This window comes from Haliotis cracherodii, unplaced genomic scaffold, assembly GCF_022045235.1.
Source record: "Haliotis cracherodii isolate W230 unplaced genomic scaffold, xgHalCrac1.p SCAF_10, whole genome shotgun sequence".
Taxonomy (NCBI): domain Eukaryota; kingdom Metazoa; phylum Mollusca; class Gastropoda; order Lepetellida; family Haliotidae; genus Haliotis; species Haliotis cracherodii.
Window position 1 is genome coordinate 42246635 of NW_027266265.1, and position 18741 is coordinate 42265375.

Sequence of the window (18741 nt, forward strand, 5' to 3'; positions counted from 1 at the left end):
TGCACTTCAAGAAGGCGGTTGGTGTGTTGTTCGATATAGTGTGCAGAGTTGTGCCCCTTTGCTGAACGGACCCGTTATTTAGATTTTTTTTCATCTGATGTTTTTGAATGTTTTACGCCTCTCTCATAAAACAGATACATGACTGCGCCCTGTACATAATCGAGTCTGGACCAGGCAATCCAGTGAATGATATTATAAGACAGGGTGCGTTTACACGCTACCAAACCTAATTAAGTCGCCTCGTACGACGCGCGCGCGCCCCTGTGTATATGTGTGTGTGCGTGTGCGTCTGGATCCGCGTCTGGGTGTAAATCGGTTGAAGTATTGATGCCGAACACCCGTCCATGAGCCAATAGTTATACATCCTTGACAAGCTGAAATAGCCAAAGTTAATATCGTTACGACCCTTCAGTATCGACGGTATTGGTAGACGTAATAAAACAAATACTTATAATAATTTACTCACTCAATAAAATTACACATAGAAGTAGATATTGTTAATACATAATAGTATATCAGACAATTATCAGAACTAGCCCCGTAATAACGTTTTACCTGAACGTTGACATTACAGACGTGTGAGCTTATGCTGAATAATGTAAGACAGTGTGGTGAGATGAGGATGGTCATCGATAGTTTAACCTGGTGCTGCTTGTTTCTTTGCTTGTTTGTTTGGATACAACGTGTCCAAAGTTATGCTCTTCATATCCCCAATCCACAATCTTAGTAAGTGAAAAGTACATTCCTCCAACGGTTGTGAGTAGTTAGATGAATAAAACTACACACTGGGTTTTCCTACACATGGAGTTGCAAAACATGGTCTTATTATATAAAAATGCTTTATAATACTGATATTTTCATTGTTCTGTTTTAAAATCACTTACATCTGTTCTGTTTTAGTGAACAGTGAGAAGGTTTGAACGTTGTGTCCATATGTTCAATTTGAAATGCGACATTAAAATAAAACAAATCTCAGCTTTCTGCTATGAAGTAAATAAATATCTCACCCTCTTAAAATGAAAGAAACAAAAAACAACTCCAAAACATGACTGTACCATGTACTGTTATGGTAAACCCGACCCAAAGAAAACAATCATTTGAAGCTGCATGTATTGTAGCTGCTTATATCGATCGGTTAAAAACATTTCATCGTCATCGACTATCCCCTGTTATTTTATCATAAATACCATGGAGCCATTACTACCATGGCATGGTTTAAAATCCGAGTATGGTGCTGAGATAAGTCGTTCAATCAAAATACTCGTATATATGAAGGAGAAAATCTGTGCTATAAACATGATAAAGATAGAGACTGAACAGACTAGGATTGTAACGCTATATCAAAATATGATATAGTCCTTAGACAATTAATTTCACCCATCCCTACATCTCCAGTGTTCGCGTTCTGGTAACTAGTATAGATAATCTAAACGAGCACACACACAATCAACATTACCCACAAAACTGGCTAAAGTAGTCCTTAAAGGACAGCGGACAACAACCAAGGACATCACTCTCTTCCTGGCCATTAATGGCGGTGCTGGTGACTTCTAGTTTTCACCTCAGATGAGATGTTAAACGTGATGCAAGCAGAAGAAACATTATTTATGGGTGGTACTTCTTATGCATGTCCTAGATCTAACTAAGAGGATGTGAAAAGTGATGGTCCATATATGGTCCTGTGGCACCAAGAGGGTCTTGTGAGACGATCATCATGTTTGCCTCTTCTGTCCCTTGGAAAGATGTATGGCTTGAAACTTTGAGGAACCTATGATTACCATTGATTACGGAATCACAGATATCTTGAATCGAATTGAAGATACCTTGAATGGAATTAAAGATATCTCAAATGCAGACAATTGTAGATATCTGCAATAAAATTTAAGATATCACGAAATGAATTAAGGATATGATGAAGCGTATTACTGATATCTTGAAAAGAATTGCTGATATCTTAAATTCGATTATTGATATCAAAATATGATTTAAAGATATCAAAATGTCATGTTTTGTTATGATGTCATTAATTCAATTCCTGATATCTTGAAACTAAATACAGATATCAATAATTAATTATTGATATCGTCAATTGTTGCAATTATTAAAGATGCTACATTAATAATGTTACTTAAATTAGATAACTGATATCAATAATTGATATAAAGATATCATCAAAATTATTAATATCTTTAATTGGATTTTTGATATCAGTAACGGTCAGAATTAATGATATCTTAAATTGGATTAAAGATATATCAAATTGAATTAAAGATATCTGTAATACATTTGTAGATATTTCAAGATATCTTGAATTGAATATAAGATATCTTGAATTTATTTCTAATATATTTATGTACCGTAGGATGGTAATTGTTTAATGATATCTTCAATACACTAAGCGATATCACAAACTATTTTGTTGATATCACCCTAACCCAAGATATCGGTAATTGTATTATGGATATCAGAAATGAATTTAAGATATCTTTAATCATTTATTGATATCTTATAAACATTATTGATATCTTTAAATAAAATACAGATATCTTTAAAACAATTGAAGATATCTGTAATTCCGTAATATATGTGAAAACGGCTTGCCATAGGAACCCCCACATCATCTGCCAAGGGAAGGCTGAGTTTACCGATTGTGAAAAAGGAACATGGGATAAAAAAATAACCAATCCCATATATTCTTACCCGGACTACCAAGGGTTAGATTATTCACAGGCCTTCATGAGCTGTTGGATTGATTTATTAGTTGATCTTTATTTTTATCTGACAAAACCTATTTTAAGTTAAGTGCTTTCTATTTACACCGAATTATCAACAAGTGCGTATGTTTGTGTATTCACCAATGTTTTAGTTGTACCATTGACGTCAATAGATATGATGCAAGATAAGAGTTGTCAGTCTTATTTCCCAACATTTGTCCGATAAAACACGCGTCCTGCTAACACCTCATCCCAAAGCAATGCAATGACGTCAGACCGGGGAGGATCTATGGGCAGACAACTCTAACGTGATTAAAAACGGAAGCAGGAAGTAGAATTTTTGCACTTGCACCAAGCGTCTGCTGTACAATAGGTTTTGTGTCGCAATGTAACAAGTGACGTAGGAAAGTATATATAATAGCTGAAGTCACTAGCATCACCAGTTACTCTGACGGACTAGCGGACTGACACATAAAGTAAGCTTTCTCTTTATAAATGTTTAATTTAGAAAACGCTCACTAACCTACTCCTAACGTTCTAAGAATATGTCATGACCTGTACGAACCATGGTCAAATATTCATCTAACATGGCAAATGAAATCTGATGCTCAAACTTGCATGGCTCTGACCACTTCGGACTCGTCTGCCATTTTGTTGGTACAGAATATTAGTTACATGACCTTTGGTCTGACACATTATTTACAGTACCACCCCAGAGCCTCGTAGCGGTCCTACAGTCAAGAGTAGGCTCACGTACAGGGTCCTGTCTTGACCGTAGGATTCCATCTAGGCTCTCGGCTATCACAGTACAAGTCAAGGAAAATATGGCCAGAGTATGGCCTATAGGTATTTTGAACATGGTATAAGATCTTGTGCTTTTTATGACTTTACAAGCAACGCTGACACTTATAATTAATAATAAATAACAGTCATTGGTGGATCGATGTTCATGATGTCAATCACTGGATTCTCTGGTCCAGACTCAATTATTTATAGACCGCTGTCATAAAGCTGGAATATTGCTGAGTGTGGTGTTAAACAACAAACAAACAAACAAACTATACCAAGCGACACTGACTGTTATAGGCAATTATATTAATGTGCTCAGAGATAATGCTTCCCACTCTTGTCATTGTTGATCACTGAGTTGGATCAGGGCAGCTGCAGGTACCAGGTTTTGTTGCCAGGACCAGGGCCCGCTTGCACAAAGCCACCTTAGCACCATGACCCATAACTCCCATACTTTAACACAGACTGCAATAGTCTGAGCCCTTGTTTTGTGCAAGTGGGCCGGGGTCTTGTCCTGATGGTTGGTTACCCTCAGTTCTCGGCTACAGGTTTGGGCAAATGCTAGCTCGCTCATTAGCAGCTTTACTACAAGGCGGTTGACAATCTGTCATAGATATAGCAATGTGAACCTGGGTTCCCCGTGCAAGTGCAGTCAGTAACCATGGTAGCTTATGATAATCAATTGTCATGTGTCAGAATTCAAATATCCATCAGTAGACGTGCGTGATACAGGCCCCCTATTATGAGTACAAGTGACTACATGAGAGGGAACCCGTGAAGATCCTTGGTAGAATAGGTCTTCAGCAACCCATGCTTGCTGTAACAGGTGACTATGCTTGTCGTGAAAGGCGACTAACGAAGGTCAGGCTCGCTGACTTGGTTGATGCATGTCATCAAATGCCAATTGTGTGAACCAATGCTCACGATGTCAATCACTGCATTGTCTGGTTCAGACTTGATTATTTACAGACCGCCATCATATAGCTTGAATATTACTGAGTGCGGCGTTAAACAACAAATAAACAAACCTGAGAGGGGGTCATTCGTACACATGACTTCCTGAACATAGACCACAGATTTTTCTAGGTAGCACAAAAATGATGTGTACAAAGAACCATTTTTGCAAGATATGTTTAATTTAAGGGGATAAATATTTCATCTAAGGTTTGAGTGTGTATTTTTTCCAGTTCATTGAGGTATGAATGAAAACACCGATCTGCAAAATGTATGAATCCTTGTAGCCAATTATACCATGAATTCCAGGTGTCAATTATATGGTACCATGAATGAATTATGGTGCCACGAAAGAAACATTGTGATCACCTTGCCGTACGTAGCTTCCTGAGTACAGAGTAACTCCGTAACCATGGCAACTAGGACAAGCAGCCTTCCAGACTTCCCCAAATGTCACATAGTACAAATATGTGACAAAGATTACTTTTATACAGTAGGATAGACATTTGGTCTGTATTGTCCTGCTAATTATTAAAAAAATTCAAAAATGATTTTCAAACTTTTCAACATGTTCAAGAACCTTTGCGGCTGTCACCATGGTCACTGAGTTATTTGTCACCATGGTTACAAGGGTACAATATTTTCATTTTCTTATTAGATTAAAGAATGGCACAACCACAAATGTACCCAAATGTTCCACGCCCCCCACCCGGAGGAGATCAGTGTGTGTCGAAAGTGGAACTCCGGATTGAGTGTCGTAATCTACTGGACCTGGATGTGATGTCCAAGTCAGATCCATGTGCAGTGCTCTATATGAGTCGACGAGGTGGCCACTGGGATGAGGTAACATTAAAGAATTTCTCAGAGCCCAACTCAATCAATTCTTAATCCTGTCTCGTCAATTTTTCAGACTTATCATCTGTCACTCCAGTCCACTACTTTAGTCCCTAGTACAAAGGGGACGGTCGGCTACCCTAGTGGTTAAAGCTTTTGCTCGTCACGCTGAAGACCCGGGTTCGATTCCCAACATGGGTACAATGTGTGAAGCCCATTTCTGGTGTCTCCGTCGTGATATTGCTGGAATATTGCTAAATGTGGCGTAAAACCATACTCCCTAGTACGAAGCTCAACTCTTGTAAATTTTCTTTCTATCAAGTAGTAGTATGCTTGTCTAAGGGTATAATAAAGTAATTATTTTGTTTCTGTCCGTGCCCCCTTCAATACCAGAAGGGGCAGAGGGGCATAGTTTCAGTCCAACCAAACATTTATGCATTTATTCATTTTTTCACATGAATAATGGGGGCATAGGTGTCCTAGTCGTCTAAGGTGCTGCTTTTCTCTGTGCAGAGTTGTGTCACATATGCATGCCAAAAACCTATGATCGTGAGTTCGAATCGCGGTTTGCCCCAATTATAGTTCTAGGTTTATCAGCATATCTATGCTTGTGGGTTTCTCCAAAACGTTTGAGACCTGCAACGCTTTTAGCTTTCCTCACATATCAAGCATGGTAAGCTGACATGCCGTGATATGACTTGAATACTGTTCAAAGCGACGTTAAACCGAACTCACTAATGTGAAAAATGTCTGTTCATGTTCACTTTGATCATGCTGATGCCTTGAACATTGTTGAACAGTTGTTTAAAAATTCCAAAAAAATTAAATACTTCCTGCCTCACTTTTTGACAGAAATCTTGGTTCAAAATCTTATATTTAATTTATAGTTGTCTTTTAACTGTTTTAAAGTTTCATATGACCTGACTGATTGTATACTAGTAATATTAAACATGGTAAAGGTATTAAACCAGGAATTTTGCTCTGTTATGGTTATGTTAAAAAATAGAATAGGATTTATTTTGCCTGTTTTTTCATTTATTACCATGTTCACCAAGGTGTTTTGGCAGGGAATGTGAGTAATCATACTTGTCAGGCATTAAAGAGCCCATTGAATGAATGGTACTCAGTTGTTTGTGACTTCCTACTTGTCCAGCTACTGGCCAGGGATAATCCCCATTGTGTTTAAGCTGGGGGGGCGGGGCGGTGGGGGGACACATTTAGGAAGTAGGAATAATCTGTACCATATGTACATGAACCATGGATTTGTGTCGACCTGCTTAGAGGCCTACATTCGACCCCAAGTCTTCAGCACATGTTATTAAAAATTTTCAAAGTGAAATTAGATTAATGTTAATATGTATGACTACTATATGACTAATATATACCCCTGTAGTACTGGTATAGGTATATAAATCTGGCTCCAGTGGAAGTGGTCCAGAATACCCATTACCTATACTACTAATTACTTTTATGGTTTTGTAGAACTAAACTGTATTACACTGATAACAAGACCAATAAAGAGGAAGATGTTTTTATCATTAGTTTTATATTTTTGCATGGAATGCAATTTCAAAATACAATGTTAAAATATCGCTGAATTTTTGAAAAAAGGAACTTAGGAAATATTCCAATTTAGAACAAAATAATAGGGGAACTAAGTTTAAAATCCTGGATAAATCTCGTGAGTAAAGATTACTAACATTTTCATTTCATTCTTGCGTAATCTTTTTCAGATTGGAAGAACGGAAAACATTAAAAACTGCTTGGATCCCAAGTTCTCTCGATGCTTTAAAGTGAACTACTATTTTGAAGAAGTACAGAAATGCCGGGTATGTGTGTACGATCTGGACAACACAACACCAGAATTGTCCGATGATGACTTCCTTGGCCAGCTGGATTGTACTCTGGGACAGGTCAGTATCTTATCGTTTTATGGCCATACATAATCACAGTTGTAACATTGAGTCTTGTATGTTCTAATCATGTCCACATGTGTCTCAGCCTTTGTCTGCTGCCTCTTTCAGTTGGTGTCCAGCAACCCCTTTACAAAGCCCTTGATGATGCCTGATGGACGACGCAAGGCTGGAAATGGAGTCATAATAGTAAGTTTGGCAATGGAAATGGCAATCGCATTAAAATCAGATCTTAGTTCTTGCTACTGCTTATCAAAGATCTGAGGACATCCCATTAAGGATCACGTCAGAACGACCTTGCCACCGCTTATCAAAGATCTGAGGACATCCCATTAAGGATCACGTCAGAACGACCTTGCCACCGCTTATCAAAGATCTGAGGACATCCCATTAAGGATCATGTCAGAACAACGTTTTATCCGACCACTCAGAGGGTCGCCTACCAGATCAGCAAAGTGACAGCCTGAATGTGTTTTCTCATCACGCAACCTCGAAAGGATAACACGGGATATTCCGAACCTCAATTACAGCCTGAACGACTGAATCCGTCAAACTTATGATCTATCTCTCGCTTCAATGGGATAAACTTTTGAATGGAAGAGACGTTGCATAATACGTGGGAAGTACTGCCATACAATCTCGACCATATATTAAACATTTTTGTTTAGTTTTCCAAGTTGCCAGTTTGAAACTAGTGCCGTAACGCTCGAGAAATCTACTTTCTGATTGGCTAGTGTCTACTGCTCGTTGGTCAAAACATTTGGTGATCAAATTTCGCGAAAGGTCAATCTGAAGTGACCTGTAATGGGATGTCCTCAGATCTTTGCTTATGGGAAGCGAGAACTAAGATCTGATTTTAATAAGATTGCCTGAAATGGCGTCATAGTAGTAAGTTTGTAGGGGGAAATTGAATCTTTATAGGAAGTTTGGACGGGGAAATTGAATCTAAAATGGAAGTTTGTAGCAGGAAATGGAGTCCAAATAGTTACTTCGTAGTCGTAAATGGAGACTTCGCAATAGCATGGCTCGTTAGTATTGAGGTTATATGCCAAGCACCAGGAGAGGTAACAAAGTCATCATTGTGTATATTGTTTCTGAGAGATTCTGATTACTTGGAGGAAAAATGTTTTTCATTAATGATGTCGATTGGTTGTTGAAGGAATAAAGATGACTTAAATAAATATTTATGGACCTACAGTGACAATTCTTATTTTCACTGGAAGATTTCAATAACAAAATGTTGAATAAGATTTCCTACAGCTTCACTTGGAATGATAAGCCTGATAAAATAAAGAAATACACTGTTTGTATATGTGTCAATGATGTCAACTCGATGCATGTTTTGCCTACAGGTTCGAGCCGAGGAGGTGAAGGAGGGTGGCGAGATAGCTTACCTGACATTCAGGGGGAAAAACCTGGACAAAAAGGTAGGAGGGTAACAATATAGCAAACTGTCGATGTATTGCCATTTTCCACCCTACGATTGTACTATATCGTTAGGAATTTAAAAATGTCAATACTATTGTTGATAGTATACATAACAATTGCCAGTTTGATAGTCACAATTTGTAATAGATAAAACATAAATTATGCTTCAGAATACTCAGTTTTTACAGTCAAATTTCCAACCTTCCATGTTGTGATTAGCAAGGATTAAGACAACTTCAGACAGGTATTAGATATTTGACAGGAGCGACCGTAATTGAAGTCCCTCAGTATTTTAGATATATGCAATTCAAAAGAAGTTAAGGACCACCAGATCATTTCAATATTGCGATAGTTGATCTGTCATGCTTAATATAGTAAAAAAAAAAAGAAAAATAAAGAACCATGAAGATCCGGGGTAGAATAGGTCTTCATCAACCCACACTTGCCGTAAAAGGCGACTATGCTTGTCGTAAAAGGCGACTAATGGGATCGGGTGGTCAGGCTCGCTGACTTGGTTGATACTGTCATCGATTCCAGTTGCGTGGATCGATGCTCATGCTGTCAATCTCTTGATGATCTGGTCCAGACTCGATTATTTTACAGACCGCTGTCATATAGCTGGAATATTGCTTAGTGTGGCATTAAACAACCATCAATAATATAGTAAAATGAAAGAATCAGTGGTCCTTTCTTTCTTTTGAGTTGAATTATAGACAATAGTTTCATTAGTCCCTTTCTATGTTTGCTTGAGTTAGATATGTGTTGATCCTCCTTGACTAACTCTCAATGAAATTGTTAATTCTTACTTAAATTTTCTATATCTATGCAGAAATACAGATGTTATTTTCCCATTCTTAATAAACAGAAATATGTTGAATCTAGAAAAGCTTAATTAATCTTGGACTTGGCCGTTGTCAGAGCTGAATATGTATAAGACTAAATAAGGGATTTTAATTTTGCAGGACTTTTTTGGCAAGTCTGATCCATATTTGGAGATTCTTCGCTCTACCCTGGACCGAAGCTGGCAAGTGATCCACAGAACAGAGGCAAGTCCACTTTAACATGATTAGTACTTGGTTTACAGATCCACTGATGCTAAATTTTATGAATGAGGAAACAAATAAATGTTATCGTTATTATGAAAACAAGTCTGTTGATATATTTCCCTGATAAAATAATTAATGATATCCCACTCCCACTTATCATGCTTATTGCATTTATCTTTTTTCTCAATTTTCTTCTGATTTTGACATTGTTACTTAAACCCATCCGCTACCTGTAAAAGGCGACTATGCTTGTCGTAAGAGGCGACTAACGAGAATGGTTGGTCAGGCTTGCTGACTTGATTGATGCATGTCATCATATCCCAATTGTGTGGATCGATGCTCATGCTGTCAATCAGTGGATTGTCTGGTCCAGACTCGATTTCTTACAGACTGCCATCATATAGCTTGAATATTACTGAGTGCGGCGTTAAACAACAAACAAACAAACTTACAAAAGAATTCATTACAACCCGATCTGTGTGGAGTGGAATCCCCCTCTAAATATAGCAAGATGGCTGAAGGTCTACAGGTTTGAGGGGGGAACTTGTACATGTCCCTCACCAGAATGATGCTTGTCACTGAAAAGCTTGTTACCCAGGATACTGTTGTGTCACAGGGTTCACATATGTCAGGCTTAATAAAATAAAAGAATTGGTTCTCAGGCAATCGTTTTTGAAAATATAGTGCGCTCGGGTAGTGTCGTTTTTTTGTTCAAACTAGTATGTAGCCAAATAAACAGTTGTGTAACCAATAAACAGTTGTGTACAATCAACCTGGGAAAGGGCCTCCCTACATAAATATATTCCTTAATGAGTGAAATACTGGAATACAGTATTTGACTACTGTTGGACTTGGAATATCTAAGGATTTATAATTTTGTATTTTTTTTTTAGAAATGAAAATAAAAACAAAACGTGCGGCAGACTTTATGATGATGAATGCGGTGCCTGAGAACCAAGACAATTATTTTTTTAGCCTTAACTTGTTAAAAAGTTCAATGTAGGATAAAAAACTTAATTTCTTAAGTTTTAAGACATAATTCCTTCCGTTTTGAGGCTAACAAGTGTCAGACGTCTGCAAGTGGTTGCAGTCTGGATCCTGTCTCTGTGGTTGTTATAACACTGATTCTGTTCCAGGTCATCAAGAACACTCTCAACCCGAGCTGGCGGCCGTTCCAGGTTCCTCTGTCGACGTTGTGTGCTGGCAACAGGGCCCAGGAGATTCGGGTGAGGCCTGTCTCCCTCTCTCAGTGCTATGACATCATGTAGTTGCATAGTCTGCATTATCTGCTGTGTTAGGGGTGTAATAATTGATGAAAGTATTGATGCATCACAATTGTCCTTCAGAAAGGAATCTTAGCACTAAGATGGTCGTACCTCCCTTACTTTTAACATAGACTAAGACAATCGTAGTGCTAAGTTGATCGTACCTCCCTTACTTTTTACATAGACTAAGACAATCCTAGTGCTAAGTTGATTGTACCTCCCTTACTTTTTACATAGGCAAAGACAATCCTAGTGCTAAGTTGATCGTACCTCCCTTACTTTTTACAAAGACTAAGACAATCCTAGTGTTAAGTTGGTCGTACCTCCCTTACTTTTAACATAGACTTAAGACAATCGTAGTGCGAAGTTGATCGTACCTCCCTTACTTTTAACATAGACTCAGACAATCGTAGTGCTAAGTTGGTCGTACCTCCCTTACTTTTAACATAGACTAAGACAGTTGTAGTGCTAAGTTGGTCGTACCTCCCTTACTTTTAACATAGACTAAGACAATCGTAGTGCTAAGTTGATCGTACCTCCCTCTCTTTTTACATAGGCAAAGACAATCCTAGTGCTAAGTTGGTCGTACCTCCCTTACTTTTAACATAGTCTAAGACAATTGTAAGGCTAAGTTGGTCGTACCTCCCTTACTTTAACATAGACTAAGACAATCGTGGAGCTAAGATAGTCATACTGCCCTTACTTTTAACACAGGCTAAGACAAATGAAGTGCTAAGATCACGTTGTAAAATGGGGCCCCGAATATTAGTTCTTCCTGATCCATGTTTATGTACCTTCAGTTTGATGTGTACGACTGGGACAGTGACGGTAGCCACGACTACATCGGCGGCTTCACCACCACCGTCGATGAGATGATGAAAGCCAGTAGCCAGGAGGTAGGTGCTGCAGGTGAAAATAATTGCCCCCACACGAGCGACTAGTTGAAGACTAGCGTGTTCTGCCCAGATCTACTGAGTCACATAAACCACTTGTCCAAATAGAGCTGTGGACTAGTTAAATTTAACTCAAAGTGTCTGTCTCTATACTACAAGCCATCCTCCTGTTCAGACTTACTTGTCTGTGTACAAAGTTGTGTCCCTTTGCCATACCAGAATCTGGCGATAATGGGTTTGAGTCAATAGAATGCACAATGTTGTGACAGCATCTGCTGCAAATACATAGAAGTCATCAACCTCTAATGCTCGCTCACTCACATGTCACAATCGCATCTTGTTTCAGTATTCCTGGCCGCTCATCAACCCAAAGAAAAAATCCAAGAAGAAAAACTATACCAATTCAGGCATATGTCTGCTTACTTCTGTGAAGGTATGTACAGGGCTGTTTCATGTGTCTTGCACTGAATGTTTTTATTACTTTTGTTGTGATATTCTGCGATTTCTGTGGTGTGTCTACTTTAATCAGATGTTGAGGTGAAATTGGGTTTAACGTCGCTTTCAAGATTATTGCACTTATGTAGCGACGTGCATGCACGTGTGTGTGTTTGTGTGGCTGCTTGTACTAGTCCGGTTATAGTGCTAGCCCACTGAAATACCATGCTGCAGTTTCACATGAATACCCCACTCATACACAGTATACTGACTCCGAGCCTACCAGTCCTTGTTTTAGACCCTTACTGCCGAGCGCCAGACAGGGTAACAACAAGTACCATCTTTTAACGTCTTTTGATACAACGTGGCTGGGGATAGAACCCAAGACCTTCCGCTCTCTAGGCGGGCACTCCCCCACTAGACCACGGAGGCGGCCACTTTACCGTATTTTCTTGAGTATAGTGCGCACCCATGTATAATGCGCACACCCCTCTAGTAGGTTCAATATTTTGGAAAAAAAGAAATTTGAATATTATGCGCAGAAAAAAGAATAGAATCGTCAAACAAAAACAAATATGACTTTTAACGAGTCAAAGTATGTCATTTATGATATATGTATCCATTCTCTGTCAACTAAAGTTCGTTTCAAGGCGTCAATAGCGGTAATCTGCCCGTGGTTGCTGTTAATAACGGTGAGTTGTGCGATCTTCCGAATGCTTCACACACGATTTCGCCGAAATTAATAAAAACAATATTATAAGGAATTTTGAATAAAATTAACGAAATAAGTTACAAACATTAGTCCAGATATACAAAGAACACTTTTTATAGCCAGACAGTGTAATTACATGATTAAAGTGCGCACTATGCTCAAGAAAATACGGTAATCAGAAGTGGTGTTAGGGTAACCTTGTTGTTATAGCGTTTGTTCGTCACGACCTCCAGCAGTATGGATCGGCTTGTGGGTTGTACCACTTCCCCCAACAAGCTGAGACTTGTTGATGCATCTGAAATACTGCTTATTGTGACATTACTCATTCATTTACTATTCCAGATTATGAAGGAACACACATTCTTAGAATTCATATTCGGGGGCATGCAGATCAATTTTACAGTGAGTACAATACTAAACTTTAATCATGAGATACTGTTACCATGGTTACAGATGTATACAGTGAGACTGACACCCTATGTAAGCCCAGACCTTGTTGTCCGGACACCATTGTGCCAACTGTGTACTTTTTTATTAAATTGATATGATTTGTAGCATTGGTCTTGGTACAGCTTTCAAATCACAAATGTCATTATAAAAACTGGACAGCTATTGATGTTGATGTCATACAATTTGATTTCAGGTGGGTATAGATTTCACAGCCTCCAATGGTAACCCCAGTAACCCCACATCACTGCACTACATCAACCCCTACCAGCCGAACGAGTATATGCAGGCAACACGAGCCGTCGGCGATGTGTGCCAGGATTATGACTCGTGAGTAGTTCCTACAGTTACACCTCCAGTTAGGCTTAAAAAAATAATAGTCTTGGTTCTCATGCTCCGCCCGCATCATCATAAAGTCTGCCGCACGTTTCGTCTTTATTTCCATTTAGAAAAATAATTAAAATCGTAAAACTAATAAAAACAATGCGATATATAGCATGCAGTTACTTCCCTTTCCATGCACACTGCTTTATTGCACATCTCGTGTTATGGTCATGGCGGCAATAGGAGTTTGTGTGCTTCTTAATGTATTGAGGCTCTTTCCCAGGTTGATGGTACACAATTGTTTATTTGGTTCCATACTAGTTTGAACAAGCCAAAAAAAACCTAAAAACACAGCACTATAAGTCCAAAAGTCATTGCCTGAGAACCAAATCTTTTTTTCTTTAAGCCTTGCATATGTTGTTATTTTGAAGTTACACTTACAGTTAGTAATCCCTGTAGCACCAGTAGTGGTACCAGTAGTTACATCTCCCGTTACATATGGGGGAGGGTGGGGTAGCCTAGTGCTTAAAGCTATCGTTCATCACGCTAAAAACCCAGGTTCGATTCCCCACGTGGGTACAAATTTTTTATATTGTTGAAAAGTCTGTGTTCACGATTGTGCTAACAATGGCAGTATTCTTAGTGCACTGGTGTCTGAATTATAGTTAAGTACTTGAAAGCTTAAAGTTGTTTCTTCCCAGTATTGAAATTGCTTTTGAGTACCTACTGTCAACAGAGCTCTAGATAAGCTTTTGGTTATTTGGGTATTTTACCAAAGGGTTTGATTTTGATTGGGTATCCATAATTTTTAGAGGGTATTCAAATGTTTTTTACCCACCTGTTTCTTGACATTAGGGTATTTCAACTTAAAACCTGATTTTTAACAATCCCCTTAAAACATTTAAAACTATGTGAATACCGGTAGTAGTATACCCGTCTGCGTCTGCTTGTGGCTCCCTCTCCGGGAAGCCTTTTTGTTTTTAGGTGCTATTTTTTAATCACCAATCAGCAATCAGCGACTGTTAAAGAAACAACATGTACAATGACTAGGCACGATGTGCTTTTTAATTGGCATCTATCAGTATGGTTGTCACACAAGCTTGTTCCAAATGTAACTGTTGGTAAGTGAATTTCGTGATCGGCTACTACACAATCATGTTGTAATATTCGCGATCGTTTTATCTAATAGTGGTAATATATGCTTTAATTTTATTTCAATGGCGTATTTATAGATTTTGCTGTGTATATGATTTGCTAGGATTTGATTTGTGGGCTTATTTCAGTGTATATAATGCGTATTTTACGCCAATCATGCCAAGACGCAGCTTATCTCTAGCTCTGTGCCATGAAGATGATTATTTTCATGATTTTCATGCAGTTTGCCTTACTCCAAGGGAGACAACTTTGCAACTTGCCTCCATTGTTTGAACAAGTTGTTGTACTCTCTCATGGCTAGTTGACCACCGTGAGAGATGAAGAAGAGCATTGTTCGTGAGATTGAGCAGTTCAGCACAAGACGCAAATTGGTTGTCACTGAAACAGATTTGAAATGACATTCTGGCAAAAATTCAGTTGTTTCCCATGAAAAGAGAACTTTAGGTATAATATCTCCTTACCCTGGGTACCCCTGACAACCAAGATTATCATCTCCATGTTTTGTATCTGTACTGTTTATGTAAGCCTCAGACCAGGAAAACAGATACAAATCATGTTTATGTATGGAAATCGTTATTGGAACAGTTATTTAGGACGAAATGCGAAGTTTTAATGTCAAATGCTGGGCTGGCTATCGAACGCCGGTTGACATCGCCAGCTAAAACTGAAAGTGAAACAACTGGAAAAAACGTGAGATCTTCGACTCCGTGTATAAGACGACCCCCCTTCTTAACCCCCTCATTCTAGGTACGAAAAACTCGCCTCATACACAGCAATCTACGGTATGCGAAATTTTGTTCCTGTGGATACATAGAAAACAAATACCATTTCCTTATTGACATGTACGGCCTATGATAGCCTACATAAAATTTATATTCCTGATAAATAGTTTACTTGTCATCGCCTATGATACCCTACGTAAAATTTATACTCCTGATAAATATTTTACATATCCATCCCTGTATAAATTTAACACATTAATGTCTATCACCAATCCTGTTGTGATAAGAAACTTTGCAATGTTTATCTTTCATGCTAGTCATCTTTACTCTTGCAGACAAATGGCTGTAATTGCTGCAACAATGTAATGTGTAATGTGGCCTACATACACTTGAATAAAGAGAATTGAAGTTTTAGTTTTCTTACTTTCAATTTTATATATATTTTTTTCAGTGACAAGATGTTCCCTGCCCTTGGGTTTGGAGCCAAGATTCCACCGACAATGGACGTCTCTCACGAGTTCGCCATCAACTTCAACATGCAGAATCCCTTCTGTCCAGGTGAGGTGTTTTGTGTAAAGTTCTTGACTGTTTTACCTTCGCTGAATTTACAGAATATTGTTGCCATTGTGTGGTATTCTGCATTGAACCCAGATACCGGGACTTACAACATTCATCAGGAAGAACATCTGCTTCATACTCCAGGTTTTGATTACCAATTACTTGGTTCTATGTTCTATGTATAAAAGAAGTTATTGGACAAACCAATTTTTCATATGGCTATAGTTAACATTAGTCATATGATAACATGTGTACTTTAACTTCTGAATAATGATTATTATAATTATACAATAATGATGTTTATCACTAAGAAAATGGACATTTTTTGAAAAGCGCACTTTGCAATTTTGACATTACTCAAATTCATCAAAATCAGATCTCAGATCTCGCTACTGCTAAACAAAGATCTGAGGACATCATTACGTCCGGTCAGAACGACCTTTTTCCAACCAGTCATAGCATCGCTTACAAGAACAAGAAAGTGACAGTCGGAATGTGTTTTCTAATCATGCAACCTTGGAAAATTTAATACAAGGTATTCCAAACTACAGTTACACGCTTTATGACTCAATCCATACATTCAAGGCCATCTCTTAGCCATTCCAGAATGTTCTTCTGTTCAGTTTTCAAATTTTTAATAGAGAATTTGTCAAAATATGTTTCGAATCGTAGTGTCCAGTTTGAAACTAGTGCTGTACAGCACGAGAAAGCTGCCTTCTGATTGGCTAATGTCGACCAATCTTCATATCAGACATTCCATTGATCGGTCAAAGCTTGCAATAGGTCGGTCTGATGTGACCCGTAGTGAGATGTAGTAAAATTAGTTATCAGTTATTACATGAATTGGGAAATTTATGATTAGAAATTGGGAATTTTTAGTGACATTTGCTGCAGATTTGGGGCTGAATTTTTTCTTCTGAGCTAGATAAATCCCTGTGTCCAATACAAGATGTTTGTACACAACAAGGTTTGTGTTTATCATGTTTATTGTGATTTTTACGTTAAAACAAAATAATCTGAAATGTCTTTTTGTTTTATTTCCAACCGACCAGGAATAAAATAATAAAATCCATAAAACTAGCACTCAGAAATGTCTGTCCTAATAATGAAGTGTGTTACGTCCAGGAATTGATGGTGTGCTGCAAGCTTACTCCAACTGTATCCGACAAGTCCAGCTGTACGGCCCTACCAATGTGTCGCCCATCATTCGACATGTCGCTAGGTTCGCGTTTGCTGCTCAGCAAGAAGAGCGAGCTAAAGGGGCACATGTGAGTCTTCAAAGATGGATTGTTATGTACAGAAAAAACACTAAAGAACTGTTTCACCAAAATTTGAATCAAAATAAACATTTATAAAAATGTCAGTTGCTATACATGTATATCTCTCAATAACGTTCTATGTTTATGTGATGGGCAAGAGTGTCCTAGTGGTCTGCAGAGTTGTCTCCCTTTGTTGTGTCAGGATCTCCTCATTGTAGGTTTTGAATTCCACTCATATCAACTAGGGCTCGGACGAGTCCAAATTTACTTCCCTGGTACCCACCCCCCTATTGCCTGACCCTACCTGGGTACCTACTGTAGGTCTCAAGAGAAACGTACAAAATGTCTGATCGGGAATTTTTTTACCACAGACCTTAAGTTATATCTTTATTCAACCTTATGAAAAGTCAGAAGGAATGGGTGCATAGTCAGAAAGAAATGCAAACATTAGTGACTTGTAGTGTAGTGTAACCATAGAATTCTTGATAATTATTGTCATTAAACAATATATCACATGACTAGTCCTGTGGTTTTGTCAGTGCCATACCCATGTGAGATGATTGCATGATGCCCTCTGTCCCTCACACAGACAGCCATAACAATGAGATGTTTGTCCATTATACAGGCGTATTACATCCTGCTACTGCTGACTGATGGCGTCCTGAGTGACATGAGTGCCACCAAGCAGGCCATCGTGGAGGCCTCCAAGCTGCCCATGTCGTTGATCATCGTGGGTGTAGGTGGCGCTGATTTCACTATGATGGAGGAGCTGGATGGGGATGATGGGCTACTGAGAGCTCCGAGCGGGGAGCCTGTCAAACGGGACATCGTGCAGTTTGTGCCCTTCAGGGAATTCAAGCAGGTCAGTTCATTATCTACATAATAATCTATCCATGGTAGAGCTGGTATATATTTCAGACCCTACCAATTTATTGCCTTGTTTTAAAGATGAATGTATCCAATTTGTGCTGAAAAAATAATAATTAAGACAATAATTGATTTCTTTTTTGAATTATGCCTTTTTGACATTTTTCGGCTTTTGTTGAAATTTTAAATCAAAGTTTGTTTTTCAGGAAATTATCATAAATGAACCCTTACAGCAGTACTTTTTTTCATTTTTCCTATTTTGTCGTAAAAAATCCTTTATATAGGAAATTAGTCTGAAATCAACATGTTAACCGTTAATGATATACCAGTACACAAACAGTACGAATGCAGGGTGTGGAAGTTGAAGAATTGTGAACTAGTTAACAGTAAAAATTCACTTGTCCGGAGACAAAGTCAACTATCTTT

The 18741-nt window shown here is 38.4% G+C and overlaps 1 protein-coding gene across 2 annotated transcripts in view; it reads left to right on the forward strand.

The window, feature by feature from the left end:
• The first annotated feature begins 3058 nt into the window (after window positions 1-3058).
• LOC139454396 (copine-3-like) overlaps window positions 3059-18741 on the forward strand; it is a 28761-nt gene continuing 13078 nt past the window's right edge. For both annotated transcript variants that reach the window (XM_071236070.1, XM_071236071.1), the window contains exons 1-14: window positions 3059-3190; window positions 5116-5300; window positions 7025-7204; window positions 7316-7393; window positions 8557-8631; window positions 9595-9678; window positions 10815-10904; window positions 11744-11839; window positions 12183-12269; window positions 13326-13385; window positions 13627-13760; window positions 16083-16189; window positions 17315-17457; window positions 18074-18310. In XM_071236070.1, coding sequence (XP_071092171.1) covers window positions 5124-5300; window positions 7025-7204; window positions 7316-7393; window positions 8557-8631; window positions 9595-9678; window positions 10815-10904; window positions 11744-11839; window positions 12183-12269; window positions 13326-13385; window positions 13627-13760; window positions 16083-16189; window positions 17315-17457; window positions 18074-18310 — 1548 coding nt within the window. In that variant the 5' untranslated portion in view covers window positions 3059-3190; window positions 5116-5123. The remainder of the gene's footprint in view (window positions 3191-5115; window positions 5301-7024; window positions 7205-7315; window positions 7394-8556; window positions 8632-9594; window positions 9679-10814; window positions 10905-11743; window positions 11840-12182; window positions 12270-13325; window positions 13386-13626; window positions 13761-16082; window positions 16190-17314; window positions 17458-18073; window positions 18311-18741) is intronic.